Consider the following 20490-nt stretch of genomic DNA (forward strand, 5'->3'; position numbering starts at 1 on the left):
AAAAATGAGATTGAAATGGAAATGTCTGTCTTTGGGTTCTACGAAAGCAACAATTTGTCTTATGTCAAGAAGATGCTTAGAAAATTCCTCACTCTTTTGTAAAAGAAAACTTCATTAACTTCAAAGAGCTATTCCTCACGTTTTCTGAGAAAACTGTCTGACCATTCTATAAAGATGCTTAGACATATATCACAGTCCATTTGGAATGATTCCCACAATTTCAACAGTGATAAATGGCTCCCTACTTAATAATTAATTGGTTTATCTTAGAAATCCAAGTTGGTTAATTAAGGAGTCAGAATTGAGGGTTGGATGCACTGGACTCATAAAAAGTGATGATCTTGCCTGGCAATAACATTACTTTATGTATTACTTACTACTATTTACTTATATCACTGTAATTTCTTTTATTTTTAAAATACCGAGAGATATTTTTAAAGGACATAAAATATGGGACCACTACAAAGAACAGAAAGAATACTTTAACATATTCACCATGTCTTCTGATGTAAAGAGATGTGAGCCAAAACAAATTTAATCTTCCATAGACCAGTCTTATGCCTCTCAATTTCTCCTTTCTAATTTTTAGATGTATGTGGAAAGTATACCTAAAACTTCCTTTCTTCCACTCTTTATTCATTTTCCCAACCTTTTCCTTTACCACTTAAAACAAGGGACATCTTCCCCAGTCTTCACACATCATTTTTACCCACTTAACAATACTTTGTGCGACTATCTAGCCTTAAACCTTAAAGAGATGAAGTAGGTGTGATTATATTTTGTGAGTATTCAAAAGTGGTTGCTGCAGGTTACTTCATGATTCCTTGAATAAAGGGGTGGGGTGGCATGAAGGTTCTCATCCACATAGGCCAATTACCATGATCCCATCTGTTGGTGTACCTCTTTATATTGGGGTAGACACAGGCACAGGTAATAGAGATGGGAATCTGAACATTGCTTTCTTCTCCCTACTGTACTGGTATAAACATCCTGGTATAAACACACACCTGTTTACAAATGGGAAAGTACTTGACCTCTCTGGGCCTCATTCTTCTTTTGTATAAAATAGAAGAAAGGGAGAACATGGTCTCTAATGTCCCCATAAGATTTAGCATTCTGCTTATAAATTAGGATTACTGATTGAGAAATGAATTCAATTTACTTGGATGGAATTAAAAGATCAAAGGGTAAGAAAAATCTTTATTATATAAAGACTGTGATTTCTGAAGGCAAAATTGGACCTTCAAGCTAGCATTTTTCTTAAGACCATTTACAATGCTCATTGGACTATGGAAAAACCAATCTGGTAGAAACAGAGCTTCAAGTAATTTCATTGTAAATATGGATTAATTATTCCTTAAATCTTACTTAGACAACATTTTCTAATGCTGCAAGGTTCCATGTTGGTTCATAATTGTTTCAATATTAACTGGCATAATAAAAACTAGCTGTCATCAAAAATCATGAAAAACTGAGAAAAGTACTGTTTAAAATCTAAAATCCTAAGCAGAACCAATCTGTCCTGGAAATTTAGATTAATTAGTTGTAACTTTATAAACCAACTGCACAAAAATGAATCAAAGTGAAAAAATATTGGGTAGTGATGTTGAACTTCTTTCAAGAAAGCTAGAAAGCTATGCTTATATTTACATATGCCAGGTGAAAGCTATTTTTACAATGTTTTGAGGGAAAAACTAATACCTCTATTAGCATATTACGTGTTTCTGTTACTCTAGGAATTTTTGGCATTTCACTACACAACGGAAAAACCAAATTTTCATACAAGACAAAAAGGAAAGCCCAAATCATACGGTCTGCATTAGAACTAGAAGCAAGGAACCCCGGTCACGTATCTGAAACCACTTCATTTTATGAATAAGGAAACCAAAAGACTGTGAGAAAGGAAATGACTTGCCAAAGATCACACAACTCGTTTGTAGAAAGCCAGAGTCAGAACCTCAGTGTACCAATAGCTCATCTGATGCTATCTCCAATAAAACATCATGTTACCTGGTTGTCCTCAGAAGAAGGGAAATTGTGTGGTAAAAAACCACACAGAGCAAAAACTAAGCAGGAAACATGAGGCAACCATACATTAAAATTTATTTTGAAAACAACTGTCAACAAATATTTCCTGTAGGTTTTGGAATATATATTTTTAGTGCACTGCAATAAGAACAGCAATTTAAACTAGTCTTTCTTATAGCAATGATATTTTTAAAGGGTTCATCCTAACAAGCCAGAGGTTACTACTACAGCACTACTATTACACTACTACAGAACAATCATCCTTATGAATACACTAGACTAGGTGAAGTCAAGATGGGTATGTCTGCTTTTCCCACAAAATAAGAAGGCAGTATGGGATAAAACAGCTTAGCAAGAAAATTCTAATACATTTGAAGTGCCACTGTTTGTTCTAGGTTTGAAAAGAAAATTGTTAAGACCCTAAATTTAATACTGAAATGAGAAATTTAAAGAGTCTAGGTCACATACTAATCAAATATTAAATACAACAATAAAATAATGACATAACCCAAAGTATGAATTTTACTGCTATTTTGTATTATTCACACATCTACATCATTTTATTGGTGGATGTATCCAAAGCTGACTTAATTTTACTATTACACAGAATGTTGTCTTCTATTTTACTATTACTCAACAAAGCACAAGACTAAATCAAAATATTTCAAGTGAATTTAAAGAAATACAGTCCTCAAATCAGGTTCATGTTACTACTTCAATAAAGGAGATTTAGTTCAGTAGTTTTTAAGATTTCTCATTATTATGACTGAATTGTAGAGTTAAATCTCCAATATCAGACATAAAGATGATGGAGAACAAAACAAAATTGATAGAAAAGCATTACAAACCTTGTGTGTTCTTAAAGGACATAATGGCTTGTCGATAGGGGTTTGGTGTATCAGGAGCATCAGTGAGATTGGCCAGCACAAGCAGTAGCAGGAGACTCTGACTGGCGAGAGGTGAAGACTGCTCCTGATGAGATGCTGGTTTACTTCCTACTCCACCCAGTGTGAAGACTGTCCAAAGGCCAGCTAAAAAGGAAAAGATGGTGTTTTAAGTCATATATTATTGAATCAGAAATTTTTTTTTTTAGGAAGTTTAACTGACTTCACAATATTTTTTGTATCAATCAACTCTGCTTTTTCTGACCAATGGAAACATGACCAACAAACAATTCAATTTAGTTAGGATATCAGAAGATCTGGATTTAGTAGTTCTATCTCTCTAATGCAGTACAATGTTTAAATCAATACAAAAAGACAGGATCTTAAAGTACAATGTAGAAGTGGTCAAAAAGAAAAAAAGATCCAGTGCCTCAGGAATACAATGGAACAAATTTCAAGCCAATGTACTACAAGCAAGGGCGTGAAACCCCAGTATAAACAAGAGACACTAAACTGTACATAAGGATCCCTGTGGGGCACATATTGACTTGGAAATCCACATATTAACACTGTCTGTGTTCTATTTTATTTTTATTTATTTTGTTAAATATTTCCCAATTACACTTTCACCTGGTTTAGCCATACTCAGGAGTGTTGCAAGCAATGTGGACCAAAAATTATGTTTGACACCTTGGGACCAAACAAGTTCCTGAAAATGAGAATACAGTCCTTCCCTATATCTTACTTAAATTTCTCCTAAGAAACTGGTTCCTTCCAAATGAAGTCAATTTTTAAAGGCAGTTATTAGAGATACTGACTCTAATAAGGATCACTAACATCAACAATATCTATTTAAAAAAGCTAAATCAATGTTTGATAGGAAAAACTTTTATATGGAAGCACATTATAATCCAAAGAAATCTGGAAATGAAAATAGATAACAATGTTCTTAACGTGCATTTTCTAGGAATAAAACTAGACAATACTGAATTAAATAAAATTAAATTGGTGAAACAAAGCAATGAATATTTCTAATTGTATCAGAAAATTTTTATTTTGGTCTTTTTTTTCCCTATTTTAATCACTAAAACTAAACAGCTATATGGCACCCCTACCAACCAATGCTAAAATGTTATATAACTTGATATCTTTCATTACCTTAGAATCTGTATTGTTATCTGACTTTCAGTTTTATAGAGCCTGTTACTTGTATTAAGTTTGATAACTACAAGAAAATTTCAAAAGGCCTGAAAATTTTGACAAATTAAGACCATACAACTATGTTCTGAACACAAACAAAAATAAATTTCTTGGATAAAATGATTTTAAGAATTCACCTCAGTAATTTCTTATTATGGTAATGATAATCCTTTTATGGTCATCTAAGTTAAAAAAAATGGCCCAGACTGAACAATTAAATGGAAGCATAGTTCAATGTCTTCTTTCTCATTATTCCTAATAAGAAAACATTACCTGGCATTTTATTCACCGCTCTTGTCTAGAATTTATTGTGAATTCCATTAAAAGGGTATAGGTTATAAGCTTTTTATACTAACTTTTCATCAATTTCTCTTTTAAAACCAAGCAAGCTAATAAGGAAAATTTCTTTTAAAAGGCAGAGATAATTATGGGACCCTGTGAGCATCCTGTTTTAAATTACCCTCAAATTCTACTTTTAGAATTTAGATACAGATGATTTTAAAAGTTTTCTGACACACTGATCTTTCTACCTACTTTACTGAATTAAGTTTTATATCTTCCCTCTTCCATTTACTGTTTGGGCTTTAAAAAAAAAAACAGCAACACATCCAGTAGCTTCTGGTTTATGCACAAAATTTAAAATTTATTACCTTATTCAAAAATTTAGAAGCACAATAAATATCACAGCACATTATTATATTTTAAAAGGAGCCACACTGCCAGGTACCTTCCTAACACTCCAAATATGCCATTCATCATTTCCCAAAGTGCCAGTAAAGGCGGCAGAGCCAAGATGGTGGCTAGAAAATAGGGACTCACTTAAGCTCTCCCCCAAATCAGTCCAAACACCTGTAAAAAATGGCTCTGAACAAATTCTAGTGCTACAGAACCCATGCAATAACAGAGGGAAGCAAGTCTCCAGCCCAGGCCTGGATGGTCACTGGGAAGGGTCTATCACACTGTGCTGGAAGCTGAGAGCAGCCCAGCATGGGCCAAGCCAGGACAGATCAGGGCAAAGGAGATCAGGTGAGCAGGCCCTCAGGGCCAGGAATCACTGAACTGTAGCAGTTACCAGACTTCTCAACCCACAAACACCAAAGACCACAGAGCAGGTCAGTGGGAAAACTGCTGGATCTGGGTGAGAAGTGCATGGTCTGGCCCCGGCCCCAGGGGTGGTGGAGGTGGTGCTGCAGCAGAGCAGGAAGCTCCAGCGGCTGCATCCAGAGCTCCAGCTGTAGCTCCTTCCAGAGTCCCTGGTCCGCCTGGTGGGAGGAATCAAGCAGCGGATCACAGCAGGAGTTCAGGGAACGCTTTGCTGGCACAGAGGCAGGGTTCTCTTGCTTTGCCCTTCTTGGATATGGGTCACGGTCCTGGTTGGTGGTTCTTGGGGGAGGAGGAGCATTGGTGTGGCAGAGCTTATGGTGGCTTAGAAGTAGCTCTGAAAACAGCAGTGCAAGGCCCCTGAAGCTTGGGACAAAGCATTCTCCACCCTGAAGACAGTCATAACTTGACCAAAAGCTCAAGGGTCAAGCAGTTGGCTGGGAACATGAGCAGCAGGCAGCATAAAAGGACTCAGACTCAAGAGTATAGAATCTTTCTTTGCTGACAAAGAAGACCAAAACATACAGCCAGAAGAAGTCAACAAAGTCAAAAAGCCTACAACAAAAGCCTCCAAGAAAAACATGAATTGGTCTCAGGCCATGGAAAAGGTCAAAAAGGATTTGGAAAAGCAAGTAAGCAAAGTAGAGGGGAAAAATTGGGAAGAGAAATAAGAGTGATCCAAAGTGCCAGTAGAGACCTTGTTTACTTTATCTAGTTTCCAAAACTTTTAAGACAAAAGTAATAATTATGATAATGATAACATTTCTATTGGTGTTTGCTATGTGTCAGGCATTAAGTACTAACCACTATTACAATTATTACATCATTTACTCCTTACAGCAAACCTGGGAAATAGGTGCTATTATTATCCCCATTTTACAGATGAGGAAACCAAGGCAAACAGCAATCAAGTGACTTGCCTTGGATCATACAGCTATTAAGTGTCTGAGGCCAAATTTGAACTTAGGTCTTCATTACTCTACACCCAGTGCTCTATCCATTGTGCCACCTAGGCACAGTGACTTACAGCTGCTCAGAAGGCCTATTCCTATTACCACCACCATAAATGATAAATGGTAAATAATAACTTTGACTGGGGTAGCACCTGGATTGAACTCAACAGCCCTATACCAAAAGTGGTCATATACAATAAAGGAGGTAATTGATGTGTGAACATTGGACATTTGATTCAGCAGAATAAAAACACCAAGAGGCTCTTTGCTGACAAACTGTCTCCTGGCTTTACCTTAAGTTCATTAAAATTTCCTAGAACAAAAAAAAAGAAACCCATCATTTATTTAGTAGTTCCTAAGTATTGCTAAGCACTGGGAATATGTAAATTAGTAAAAATTAGATAGTATCTACTCTCAAGGAACACCCTCTCTAATTGAAGGAGACAACAGATATAAAGGGGTTTAGCTACAGGGTAGGTGAAAAGGCCCAGAAATAGAATGAATACAGGAGAAGGTATGGATAGCAAGGCTTAGAGGTCCTTTGTGTGTACAGATAACAAGACCCAGCAGTCTAGAGGCCATAGCAGCAGGGCAGATGGTAAAGCCTAGTAATATTCCTCTAACTGGAAGGCTTGTAGTTGATGACTCCAAATTATATCCATGCAATTTAGCTCATCCAAGTGATAGGAAGAACAGCCATGCCACTCTTTCTACCAGTTGCTATAGGCAAAGGGAAGGCATATTAGATCACAATTAATCCTGTTAAACGACCTGATTAACACCAGCATATCTGTTCAGTTGTTTCAATAGTGTCTGACTCTTCGTGTGCCCATCTGGGGTTTTCTTGGCAAGGATAATGGAATGGTTTGCCATTTCCTTCTCCAGTTCATTTTACAGATGAGGAAACTGAGGCAAATAGTGTTAAGTGAGTTGCTCGGGGTCACACAGCTACTGTCTGAGACCAGATCTGAACTTGGGAAAATAAGTCTTCCTGACTCTAGGCCTACTGCTCTATCCATTGTGCCACCTAGCTGCCCCTAACATAAATATAAGGAAGAGCTAACTGGTATATTATAAAGAGTAGGAATTTTGGAATCAGAAGACTTGAGTTCAAATCCTTCCTGAGACACTTATGAGCTATATAACCTCTGTTGTTGTTCTTCCTTCATTTTCAAAGAGGACCAATAACATCACAGGGTGATGTTCTCAACTTGCTTATGAATTGTGACGTAGAACTGCAGAAAGCTGTCAGCCTCACTCTCTCTTCCAGACTCATTTAAGTTCAGGGGCAAGACAAAAGTCAAGATGACTGACAACAGCCTGGGATGCAGTAGATGACTTTGGTGTCTTCAAAGTCTGACTGATGAAGCTCTAAGCACTCCACAGTGGCTGCTTTAGTCACCTTTGTGGTTATTGGAACAAATTGTTCTCGTCTGCCCATTCCACTTCACATGTGCAGGGTAGATATCCCCTTAATTCACCAACGGGTTTAAGGCCCATCAGTTACCCTCAACCTGGTTTAGTCCATCTGCCAAGACATTTTTACACAGGTGTGGTTGCTGTGCATGCTACAGCTTCTTGGAGCCACAGGTTGGGTGACAGGTGGACACCAAAGGTGGATGAGCAGCCCTGAAAAGGGCTCAGTAAGTCCTCACGCCAGAGTACACAGGAACTGAATCCCAGGAAACTCACTCAATCCAAGCAACTCTGATTAGTAAAAGAGATACAGAATCAATGGAAAAGGAAAGAAATACCAATAATGTAAAAACAGACAAAAGGCCAAAAATAAAACCCAAATGGATGACTTGATCCACATGATGGAACAAGGGTCTTCAATGACAAGCTGAGGAATTTGAATTTTTGTCAGGAGGTAGATATAGTAAAGTTTTTTGAGCAAAAGAGTGATATAATCAGGCCCATACATTAGGATGTTCTCTTAAGAGCAGTGTGAAGAATGGAATGGTCCAATGAAAGAAAGGAAGAAGGATAACCATTTACAATAAGGGAGGAGGAGGAGGAACAACAGAAGGAGAGGGAAGGGAAGTAGGAAAGGAAGATAAATTAAAGTAAACCTCATTGACAGATTATTACAAGATGACCATTTTTTCTCCACATAAAAGGTATAACCAGATTATCATAATCAAAAAAGGAGACATGTTATTCCTGAAAATATCTCATAAAAATTAGTCATTCATCCATCCATCCACCATCCTCACAGCTACCAACCAGTTATACTTTAGGAATCTTTTCCTATGTATGAGGGCTTCATAGCCACTTTTCAATATAAGAAGGCAAAAGTTATACCCTCAAAGATTTTTTAAGAAGTTGCAATCATTGTATTAAAACAAAACCACAGGGAAGTTTTGGCATGCAGTCTTACAGACCAATATGAATGTGGTTTGGAAGAACAAAACATTGCCTTTAGTTTTTAATAACTTAGGGGGTCTGGGAAGACAAGACTTTTACTAGAAATATTACTGACAAAAGACAGCAATCTGGCATTGAACTTGACATAGATGAAGCAGAAGAATTGGATTTATGCGCAGATAAGTTTTCTAATTTTTTTAATCTATTTGAGACGTGATAGTTTGCAGAAGTGGAACCTGTAGAGACATTGGTAAAAATCTCCCTTCACAAAAGATTCAAATTTTTTAAAAGTCTGAAACTTTCAGGATAATTAAGAGAACCATGATACTCCTTTTTAAGGATTTACTCTTCAAGATTTACCACCATATTTAAATGTATTATAAATTCCTTCACATATTATCAGAAATTTTATTTTCAGAATTAGAAGGCAACAATCCAGATTTTCCTGGAAATATTAAAGAAAAGTATTCCAAAAGAGCAAGGGCCAACAATTTTTAAGGGAATCAAAGTTTCCCCTCAAAATTTCTATCCTCATCCTTTTCTAGTCAAAATTGTTTATCCTCAAGCAATAGTGTTGATGAGACATAAAATATTTCATTCAACTTTTCTGCCTTAACTACTCTTATCGCATCACTAGTGGACACTACTATGATCACCATTCCCCTCAGGTAAATATTCCCAGTGATAATCATCATTGCCACTACCAATGGGCAGACAAACCAGCTGACCATAAGTGAAAAGACAACTTTGTGGGAAAGACAGAAGAGCGAAACGAATGAGAGGCCAAATCAGGGCAAACCACCACTACCACAACCACCATCTCAGACCATGATGGACATAGCCATCACCGAGCATCCATGAGCCCTGCAGTACTAGTCACTGCATGTGCCTTCTGTTTGGATCTACCCTCCCCACTCCCCCTCCTTCATCATCCAGGGGAGCAAGCCCTGTAGAAATTCAGCCAGGCACCTCCTCTGCTGGTGCTGCAGCCACTACCTTCTCAAGAGACACAGCTATTAAAGACCTAGAAAAGAAAGTTCCTACCACCAAAGTCCTTCATACTATTAAACACTTCCACATTAGAAATTGATACGGTTTATCAATGGAAATGATACTAAAGAAGATGGGGAGTAGGGTGTGTCCAGAGAAGAACAGTACCTCTGGCATGAGGGCTGTCAAACCCTTTTCAGGGCTACTCATTCACCTTTGGTGTCCACCTTGCACCCAACTCTCACTTATGGTTCCAAGAAGCTATAGTATGCACAGAAGCCATAACCTGGTAAATCATTTCAGCAGATGGGCTATACCAGGTTGAGGGTAACTGAAGGGTCTCAAACCCTTCAGTGAGTCAAAAGGATATCTAGCCTGACCATGAGAAGACTTCTCCTGGCAGAGTGGTAGATGAGAACAATTGTTACAAAGGCCATGAAGGCAACTGAAGCAGGTGCTGTGGAATCTTACAGAATGGTTAGACATCAAAGACATCCAAGACAGTCATTCACTGCATTCTGAACTATCACCAGTCATCTTGACTTTGTCTTGCCACTGGATTTTGATAACTTTAGAAGAGAGAACAAGGCCAATGACTTCATGCAACTCTGCCTCACTTAAATGCAATTTGTGCACAAATCAAAAGATACCACCCATACTATTTTATTATTTTTACCCATCTCAAATTTCTATGATGGGAGGCAAATGATGAAACAGCAGGTGCAAATAACACTGGGAGCTGTAGTGACAGCCCTGCACACAGGCGGTCCACGGCCCAGGCCATATCACTGGAAGCAGCAGTGGGATTTGGCAGCCCCTTAGGTGTCTGAGCAGACTTTTTGAAGTACTGCACTGCTCACCTCCTGGTGTAAGGAAGGGGATAGAAAAGGTGCCCTAAAAATGGTCTACTTCACCCAACCTTGGCCTGCTTACTGCCACAGGCAGGGATCCCAACCTGCAGTCAAAACACACCAAAAAAATGCATAAAAACTATTGTAAAGATGATTTTATTTATCATCAGTTCATGGAATGTGTGCACACTTATGGACAACATGAAATCCAAGTCTACATTTGAAAGATGAGTAGATGTAAGAGAACTCAACAGGTATGACATCCAAATAGCAGCCCTGAGTGAAATAAGACTGGCAAATGAAGGCTAGCTTACTTACATGGTTTTTTGGAGTGGCTGCAGTGAATGGGGAGTGCTGTGAAATTGGTATAGGTTTTGCAATAAAAACTAATCTACTAGTCAATGAGCTTGTATGCCTACTAAAAGGAGTGAACAAGAAGCTCATGACAATGTGATTGCCCTTTGCAGGAAAGCACCATGCCACCATCATCATGCTCCCCCCATGACGAACCCTAATGAGGTCAGAGAAAAATTTTATGAAGACCAGGAGACCCTCATCATTAATGTGCCAAAAGAAGACAAACTTAGAACCCTGGGTGACTTTAATGCAAAAGTCAGCACAGATGACCAGACATGGCAGTGAGTGCTTGGGAGGAATGGAATCAGAAACGGCAAAAGCCATGGTCAGTTATTACTGAAGATTTGCACATCTGATGACCTTCTTATCACCAATATTGTCTTTTATTTACCTAAATGTAATGAAACTTTGTGAATGTACCCTTGCAGCAAATCTTTGCATTTAATAGATCATTTGATTGTAAGGAGAAGAGATATACATTATGTGAGAGTGACAAAGGCGACATGTAGCACAGAGTGATGGACTGATCACATACTTATTATCCTCCAAGCTAAATATTCACATTCAACAAAAGCAGTGACCCCAAGGCAAGACTAACCACCAAAAGACTTAATGTCAACAGATTAGAGCTCTTCTCTAAGTAAGAACAGTTTGTTGCTCACTTGGAGGGAAAGCTAAATCAACATACCACTGGTAACAGTGGAGCAGAAAATAAGCAGCTTTCAGAAATTTGGTGTACAGCATTGCATTTACTCATCTGGGCCAGAACACTCACAAATACCAAGACTGGTTTGATAAAAATAATGGAGAAAATTCAGAAGCTGCTAAATGAAAAACAAGAGCTCCACAGGGTTTGCCAGTTGGATAGTTCATCCATCTCTAAGAAGGCAGCATTTAATTCTATTGTAGTAAAGTGCAAGCGAAGTTTAGAGAGATGCATGATTCTTGGCTCAATAAGAAGGCAGAAGAAATTCAGTTTTATGCAGACGGTAACAATTTAAAGTGCTTTTGTGATGCCCTGAAGTCTAGCTATAGACCAAAGACCTATGGTGCATCTCAACTACTCAGTGCTGATAGAGCCACATTGATGAGTGATAAGGACATGGACCTGGAGGGATGGACTGAACACTTCCATAATGTTCTCAATACAATGTCATTAATCAATGCTGATGCCATTGACCATATACCATGATCCCTCTCTAGCCAAATTTCCAGCTGCAGAATAGGTTGTGAATGCTATTAGGCTCCTCTCATGTGGCAAAGTGGCTGGTACTGATTCTATTCCAATTGAGATGTACAAGGAGGGGAGTCCACTGCTCATACAAAAGTCAATTGAAATTTTCTGGGTATATGGCAAGAGGAGGTTATTCCCCAGGAGTTCAAGGATGCCTCCACTATCCATCAGTATAAGGGTAAAGGAAATAGCTTGGCCTGTGACAATCACAAGTGGGGCTCTCTCAGTCACTGTTGGCAAGCTTCTTGCCAGAGTCTTCCTTAATAGGCTGATCCTTCACCTGGAAGATAGTCATCTACCTGAAAGCCAGTGTGGCTTCAGAAAGGGTTGAGGGATGGTTGATATGGTATTCACTGTCCAACAACTCCAGGAGAAATGCCAGGAGCAGAACAGAATTACACAATATTTGTCAATCTGACCCAGGCCTTTGATACTGTCAGTCATGAGGGCTTGTGGAAAATTATGTCGAAATTTGGTTGCCCAAAGAAGTTCATCAGTATCGTACATCAATTTCAAGATGGCATGCTTGCCCTCGTTCTAGATAATGGACAATGCTTGTGTGCTTTTCTAGTCACCAATGGAATAAAACAAAGCTGTGTGCTTGCTCTCATGCTTTTCAGCATGATGTTTTTAGCAATGTTGTCAGATGTCTTCAACGGGGACAAAAATGGCATCAAGGTCAGCTATCGTATTGATGGTAAATTCTTCAACTTGAAAAGGCTACAAGTCAAGACTAAAGTGGAGGAAGAGTTTTGTTTGCAGATGACTGTGCACTCAGTATAGCCTCTGAAGCTGAGATGCAACAAAGTACAGATTGATTCTCTGCCGCTTATGCTAATTTTGGCCTAACCATTAAAATCAGGAAAACACAGGTTCCCATGAGCCAGCACACTACCACCCATAAATGGAACCACTGGTTACAGCAAATGGGGAAGTTTTGAATACTGTGGACAAGTTCACTTACCTTGATAGTATACTTTCCAGGGATATACGCATAGATAATGAGGTTGGCACACACATTGCCAGAGCTACCTCAGTGCTTGAGAGGCTCCAAAAGAAAGTTTGGGAGAGAAGAGGTATTACACCTATGAAACTGAAGTCTACAGAGCTATTGTGCTGACCTCACTGCTGTATGCCTGCGAAACCTGGAGAGTATTTCAGTGTCAAGCCAGAAAACAGAATCGCTTTCATCTGAATTGTCTTAGGAAAATTCTAAACATCACCCAGCAAAATAAGGTACTGGACACTGAGGTCTTTTCTTGAGCTAAACTGTCAAGCATTCAAACTCTACTGCAGAGAGCACAACTCCAATGGGCTGGCCATGCTGTTCAAATGCCAAACATATGTTTGCCTAAAAGACTATTTTACAGGGAACTCACACAAGGCAAGCATTCACATGGTGGTTAGAAGAAGTGATATAAGGACACTCTCAAGGTCTCTCTGAAGGCCTTTGGAATTGATTGTGTGACATAGGAAACAATGGGAAAGGACTGCCTAGCATGGCATGCCTGTATCAAAGAAGGCACTGTGCTCTATGAGCAAAGCAGAATTGCAGCAGCTCAAAAGAAATGAGATATGCAAATTTAGAGACATCTCCACTCCAAATGTTCAGATGGACTATTTGTAGCTGAACTGTGGTAGAGTCTTCAGAGCTCATATTGGTTTGATCAGCCATAACTGGACACACCGTACCTTGACTCCAACATAGTGATATCATTTTGGTCCTCTTCAAGGATGAAGTAAAACAGCCAGCCAACCAACAAAAGAAGATTTATGACAGATTTTTCTCATTTCTATGTTCCAGCTAAGTGGAATGTATATTCTTGGGCCTTACCATTTTCTCTGCAACTGACTCAAAGGACCACTGGGCTTCCCTATCAGTTATGCAGTTCAACTCTTCTTCCATCTGTTTGATTCCTATTAGAATGTGAGCTGTTTGAGAGCAGAGACAAACTTGCTTGCCCATCTGTATTCATGGTGCTTCATACATAGTAAGTGCTTGATGATTTTCTTTACAAATTAATAGTGTTTCGATTACATAATGAATGGAATTAATACAACATTAATTGTTGCATTAGGCACTTAACTGTCATTTATAATTGTTTCTAGGGAGAAATGTTACTAGTTCTATGTGATACATCTACAAATGATTTTCTGTTCACAATTTTTGTAGCTATGTGTACGTTAAGGACCTCTTAAATATATGGAACATTTGCTAATAACACAAAGCAACATATTAGCTAATAGTACTCTCAATACTGCACTATAATCCTTTAATTCACTTCTTACAGATTACTAATTACTCTCTTTAGTGTCTGTTAAAAACTTTTTCGTCTGTCCTCAAGATGCTTGACTGCCTTCTCCTTCAAAAGCTATGCTCTTCGCAAATAATTGGAGGAATGCAGATTAAAACAGCTCTGAGGTATGACCTCACACTTGTCATACTGGCTAATATGACAGAAAAGGAAAATGATAAAATGGTGGAGGGGATGTGGGAAAACAGGGAAACTAATACATTGCTGATGGAGCTGTGAACTGGTCCAACTATTCTAGAGAACAATTTGGAATTATGCCCAAAGGGCTACAGAAATGTGAATACCCTTTGATCCAGCAATACCACTACTAGGTCTGTATCTCAAAGAGATCAAAAGAAAAGGGGAAAGGACCTACACAGACAAAAATATTTACAGCAGCTCTTCTTTGTAGTAGCAAAGAACTGGAAACAGGGGTTGCCCATCAATTGGAGAAAGCTGAACAAGTTGTAGTATACGATTGTGATGGAATACTATTGTGATATAAAAAATGACAAAAGGAATGGTTTCAGAAAAACCTGGGAAAACTTACATGAACTGATACAAAATAAAGTGAGCAGAACTAGGAGAACACTGTACATAGTAACAGCAACATTGTACAATGATAAACTGTGAAAGATTTAGCTATAATAAAATAATCTACGACAATTCCAAAGGACTAATGATTAAAAAATACTAACAATCTCTAAAGACAGAACTGAAGAATTCTCAGTACAGATTGAAGCATTTTCTTCTTCGCTTTCTTTATTTTTCTCACTTCCTGCCACCCCACCCCCCAACATGGCTAATGTGGAAATGTTTTGCATGATTTCATATGTATAATGGGTGGCATATTTCTTGCCTTCTCAATGAGGTTTGGGGGGGAAAGGAGGGAGAGAATTTGAAGCTGAAAACAAAAACTAAAAAGGTAATCTCATCTCCTATGTTATTATTATAATAATAGCTCACATTGATATAGCTCTTTAAGATGTATGAACAGGTCTTCATAACCCTATGAAGTACGCAACATTGCGATGATATCCTTTTTTTACACATGAGAAAAATCAAACTCAGAGTAGTTAATGATCCTCTCATGGTAACTCAAATACTCCAACCAGTGTTCACTATTTCTGGGAAAACTGAAGCCAAATAGATTGAAGCTCCATTATTTTCTCTGCATCTCAAAACTTCATTGTATTCAACTATGCTCTCCTCTGTTCCAAGATAAGATTACCATCCTCCTTCCCAAGGCTAAACCTATCTGTACCCCACATCCCATAACCTAACCCCTCTAGCACCTTACCTTGTTCCATGGATCATTCAGTCTCTGATCTTCAGTCTTCTCTCTTTAATTACAGTTATACTCAATTGACATGCATTCCTTAAATGCTTAGCACGAGCCAGGCATAGGTATTTTTCCCCTTCAAATCTTGCCACTACCCCAATCTTACTTTAACAGCACAATTCACTGTAATATCATTTGATTTCTCCTCCCATTCACTGTTAAACTTCAAGAAAGTGTAATCTTGATGGAAAAAGCTAGCTACATCCAGAGAAAGAACTGTGGAGTCTGAATGCAGATCGAGGCAAATTATTTGCTCTCTTTTTTTTCTCTTCTTTTTCGGTTTTGTTTCTTCTCTCTCATGATTCATTCCATTGGTCATAATTCTTCTTTCCAACTTGACTACTGTGTAAATGAGTTTAATGTGAAGGTTTATATAGAATCTATAGCAGATTGCATACTGTCTTGGTGGGGAGGGAGGAGGAGAGGGAAGGGAAGAAAATTTGAAACTCAAGAACATGTAGAACTAAGTGTTGTAAACTAAAAATAAAAAATCTAATTTAAAAAAAAGTAATCTTTTTTAGAAGTATAACTCTTGAAAGTTATTCCTCCTCACCACTCACCAATTCCATAAATATCTTACAATTTGGTCTCTGTCCCCTGTCCCTCTACACCAAAACTGCTCTCTGCTAGGTTACTGATGATCAATTATTAAATCCATTACTTTTACTCCTTATACCCTTTGAACTTGAGGCAGCATTAGGTGCATGTGACTACATCCAACTTCTTGATAGTCTCTCTTCTCTTGGCTCCTCTGACACTGTTTCCTCCAGGATGACTTCCTACTTACTTCTCTGACCACTTAGGAAGGCCTAAGCCCTTTCAAATATTCCTCTTCTTCCTTTTTGGCATCATTCAAAGTTCTTTCCTTGGTCCTCTTTTCTCTATATATTTTTTCACTGGCAATATCATCTACTCCTCTTACTTCAATTATTACCTCTAGTGAGATGACTCCTGCATTTGTAATATTAATCTGGAATTTCTCACAGTTGGTAACTAAAGAGTGGCCTTGAAGGATGAGAAAGATAATACTGTTGATACTTACAAATGGGGAGAAGTATGGAGTCATTTCCAGTAATCGCAGCAGGCAGTAAACACAAAAACTTGGAGATAAGAGAGGGCAAGGTAAGATGGTGAAAGATGGAGAACTCTGGTTTAGCTAGAGTATAAACTGAACAAAGAGGATTAACATGAAGTAAAGGTAAAAAGAACTGGAACCATATCCTTCAAGGCCACTGTTTAGTTGTTAACTAAAAAATTTTGACTCCCTATATAGAAGTGATTCCTGCAACCTTAAAATTCTGTTCTTCATATGCTGAATCATCTTCTAACTTGTATTATACTTATTTTATAATATGTAAGTACTAGACCCACTCTCCTAGATCTAGATCCTAGGTTATAATTCCCTTGCTAGCATGAACTAACTATATTTTTATTTTTGCATTTTAGGTAAACAGCACAGCATCTTGAGCACATAAATATGAGAGGGAAGAAGGAGAGGTAAGGAGAGAACAGGAGGGGAGGGAAGATGAAAGGGAAAGAAGGAAGGATGGAGGGAAGGAAGGAAGCTTTATGCAGCAAGTTTCTTGGCATCTCTTCTTTCCTCCCACTAAATAATCAGGAAATTAAATTTTGCTTTCTAGAACAAAATTTAAAATTAAAAAAAATTTGCAACACTGTTCACCTTTATTAATATGGCTGAGTAAGAACTGACTATATATTGCTGGACAAATTTGGCTGAAAGAACTTAACTTTAAATTAATGTTAACTTATTAGGGTTTTATCTTTTTAAACAACTCATTTGAATTTTGGTATGTTTATTAGGTTTTCTACAGGGCACTGAATCAGCCTGTTTTCTCTGCACTTTATTTGAAATCCCCTTTCTTCTTTTTCTGGAAAATGTAACTGAGGCATCTCCTTTCACTGTAGGAAAACTTGGCAACCTGCCACTTACTATCCATGTCATAGTATAAGACGGCCTATAGATACAACTAGAAAAAAAAAGTTCATGTCTTCATATGTCTTACCCAAGAATTCTACTAGAACTATATTTTCCTTTTGGCAAGACTATTTAGAAAAAAACTAAGGGAAAGTAACAGTATTTCCTTCTGTTCAAGGATTTTTGGTTTTCGGCCAAGGAAATTTAAAGTAATATCTCTTACGTTCTTAGAATAAAAATAACCCTTCAAATTAAAGTAAATTTGGAATTTCAGAAGTAACAGAATGAAAAAAGTTAATTCAATGCTGACTAAGGGCTAAAGAATAAAATAATTTAGGAACATTTAACCTTGGGAAAGAAAATGAAAGGATGATTTGCAAGAATGACAAAATACAAATCTAATGAGACAATGATTATCGAGTACAAATGGAAATCTATCATCAAAAAAACATTCTGCAAACACAAAACAAGAACACACTAGCAAAACTTACGAGAACATTTTAAGTGTATAGATATAATTAATCAAATGATTATCTATTAAAGCATTATTAAGTACGCCATCAGCCAAACCAAGACAGATTTTGTTCATTCACTCATATAATATTTAGCTACTTTGACTTTGTAGGAAATCATGAAAGATATGAGGATAGATAAGACAATCCTATGGACTTGGAGCTTATCATGTAGCAATGAAGATAAAACATATATAATTAGTATAATATGAAATAAAATATGAAATTTCAGTAATTTAGAATACAAAATGCTACTGGAATTAGAGTACGGAAAAATCTCTTGAAATCGTGGGACATCACAAAAAGGCTTTATAGAAGGAATGACATTTGAGCCAAGGCTCTGCAGGAAAGGCATTCTTGGAATAGGAAGCAGACAAAAAAAGTAACTAGCATGGAGTTAGCAGGCACCTTGGGGGTGCCTTCCTTCTGCGGAGTAGCTGACTGATAGTAACTGTGGCAAATGTCACCCCTGTATTTTATCTCGTGGTCCATTGTGAGTTCACACCATCTTGTGACAAAACTGCTTCCCTTAGGACACTACATCCCAAGTTTCCAAAAGCACAGCACTTCTCTTACAGATTTTGTTCCTACAAAATCTCGGGGGGGGGGGCAGGAGAAGGGGACCAGACCCTTCTCTTTCCCAAATCTACTACTGTACCTGTGGTCTATCTTTGGTCACAGTCATCTAACTACGAGCTCTGTCACCTAGGTGAAGCTTATGCAATTAAAGTCTTTTCTCTTTTCCCCTTCTGAAAGTCCTTAACATGGTAGTTAACACAGAATCACAGGGACATAAGGGACCTCAGAGGTCATCTAGGTCAATCGGTACCTAAATAAGAATCCTCTCTACAACATCCCCCACATTCCAATATCTGACCTCTGTTTGAAGACCTTCAATGAGGGTAAAGTGATTGCCTCTAAAACACTTTGTGCCATTTGGGGATAATACTAATTGTTAGGAAGGTTTTCACTTCCCTAACCTGAGTGTGCCTCTCTGAAACTTCCAACCATTGCTGCTAGTTCTGCCATGGGGAGCCAAGTCGAACAACTGTAATCCCTCTTCCAGGGCAGTCCTTCGAATACTTGAAGGTATCCCTCATCCCGGCCCCGTGACTTACTAGCAGAGTGATGCCAGGTAAGTCACTTCCCCTGCAGGAAGGAGATTAAGGGGAACGAAGAATGAGAAAATGACCTGATGATCCAGAGTCAATGGTGACCTTTAAAAGATAAGTTTTGGGTTGCGATAGAGGTTGAAGTAAGACTTGTTCAGTCGTTTGAGTCGTGTCTGAACCTTCATGGGGTTTTCTTGTCAAAGATACTGGAATGGTTTGGCATTTCCTTCTCCAGTAGATCCAACGGATCCATTTTGTCAGGGAATCAGAGGTTAAGTGACTTGCCCAAGGTCAAACAGCTAAGAAGTGCTTCAGGCTGCATTTGAACTCAGGTCTTCCTGACTCTAGGTCCACTGCTCTATCCACTAAGCCACTAGCTACCTCCAGCAAGTAAGATTTAAGGGAGCAAAAGAATGAGCAGGGTTAAGGAATTCAAATAAAAGAGTATAGGTTACTTCTTTAAATTTAGCAGAAAACAAGAAGTAATAGCTTAAGGGGGTAGCAGGGTTTAGAGAAGGTTTCATATTTATAGGTAGAAAGGAAGGAGCTGAGAAATAGTAGAAATAGTGATAATAAAAATGAAAGAAGAAATAATCTATGAAGTAAGGACCTGGAGAATGGAGGAGGTGGTGGAATTAGAGATGCCGTACAAAGTGTCCCAAAAGTCTGAGCGCTGGGAAATTTCTGAAGTTCTTCGAGAGAAAAAACTCAGCAGTTCTATTTTATTACTCCCTGATTGCAACGATGTTTAATGTCTAGTGTTGTTTGGCAGATCAATCATCTAGTAAATATCATACATGAAAATGAACTAAAAGCATCCCTGCCCAGACATCCAACAACCATAAAAGAAAGCTGTGGCATAAAAAACGGAAACTTCCTGGATTGGTTAAAATTGTTTTTAACATAAAATATTTACAAATGACTACAGTTTATCTGAGAAACTGCAAGTATCATCAATTCCAAATTGCTCATGTATAGTCAAATCAATCTTTTCTTTTTTTTAAACAGCAATAGCTTTCCAAAGATGTCACATGGCTGTAAATAGTGGAATGAGACAATATTCAAAAAATAATCCATTAAGTTTTTTCCGCCTTGCTATACTACTTTGGGACTTCTCTGACTGACTTCTCTACCCTATCCCAGGAAGCTCATTATTGGAAAAACTTCATCATCCTGAAAGATCCTCATCAGCCTTGGTACTCCACTCATCACCACCCTTTATCTTTTAGATTGGAGTGTGGAGCCATGAACTCCAAAATCACCATTTAAGGAGAAGAATATCTCATTTTTTATCTGGATGCACAACTTTGGGATTTTACTGACTTTTCC

General features: G+C 38.0%; 1 protein-coding gene across 2 annotated transcripts in view; it reads right to left on the reverse strand.

Moving 5' to 3' along the window:
• DYM (dymeclin) overlaps positions 1-20490 on the reverse strand; it is a 622593-nt gene that overhangs the window by 365504 nt on the left and 236599 nt on the right. For both annotated transcript variants that reach the window (XM_036759110.1, XM_036759118.1), the window contains exon 9: positions 2877-3059. In XM_036759110.1, the coding sequence (XP_036615005.1) occupies positions 2877-3059 (183 nt within the window). The remainder of the gene's footprint in view (positions 1-2876; positions 3060-20490) is intronic.

The sequence above is a fragment of the Trichosurus vulpecula genome, chromosome 1 (assembly GCF_011100635.1).
Source record: "Trichosurus vulpecula isolate mTriVul1 chromosome 1, mTriVul1.pri, whole genome shotgun sequence".
Classification (NCBI taxonomy): Eukaryota; Metazoa; Chordata; class Mammalia; order Diprotodontia; family Phalangeridae; genus Trichosurus; species Trichosurus vulpecula.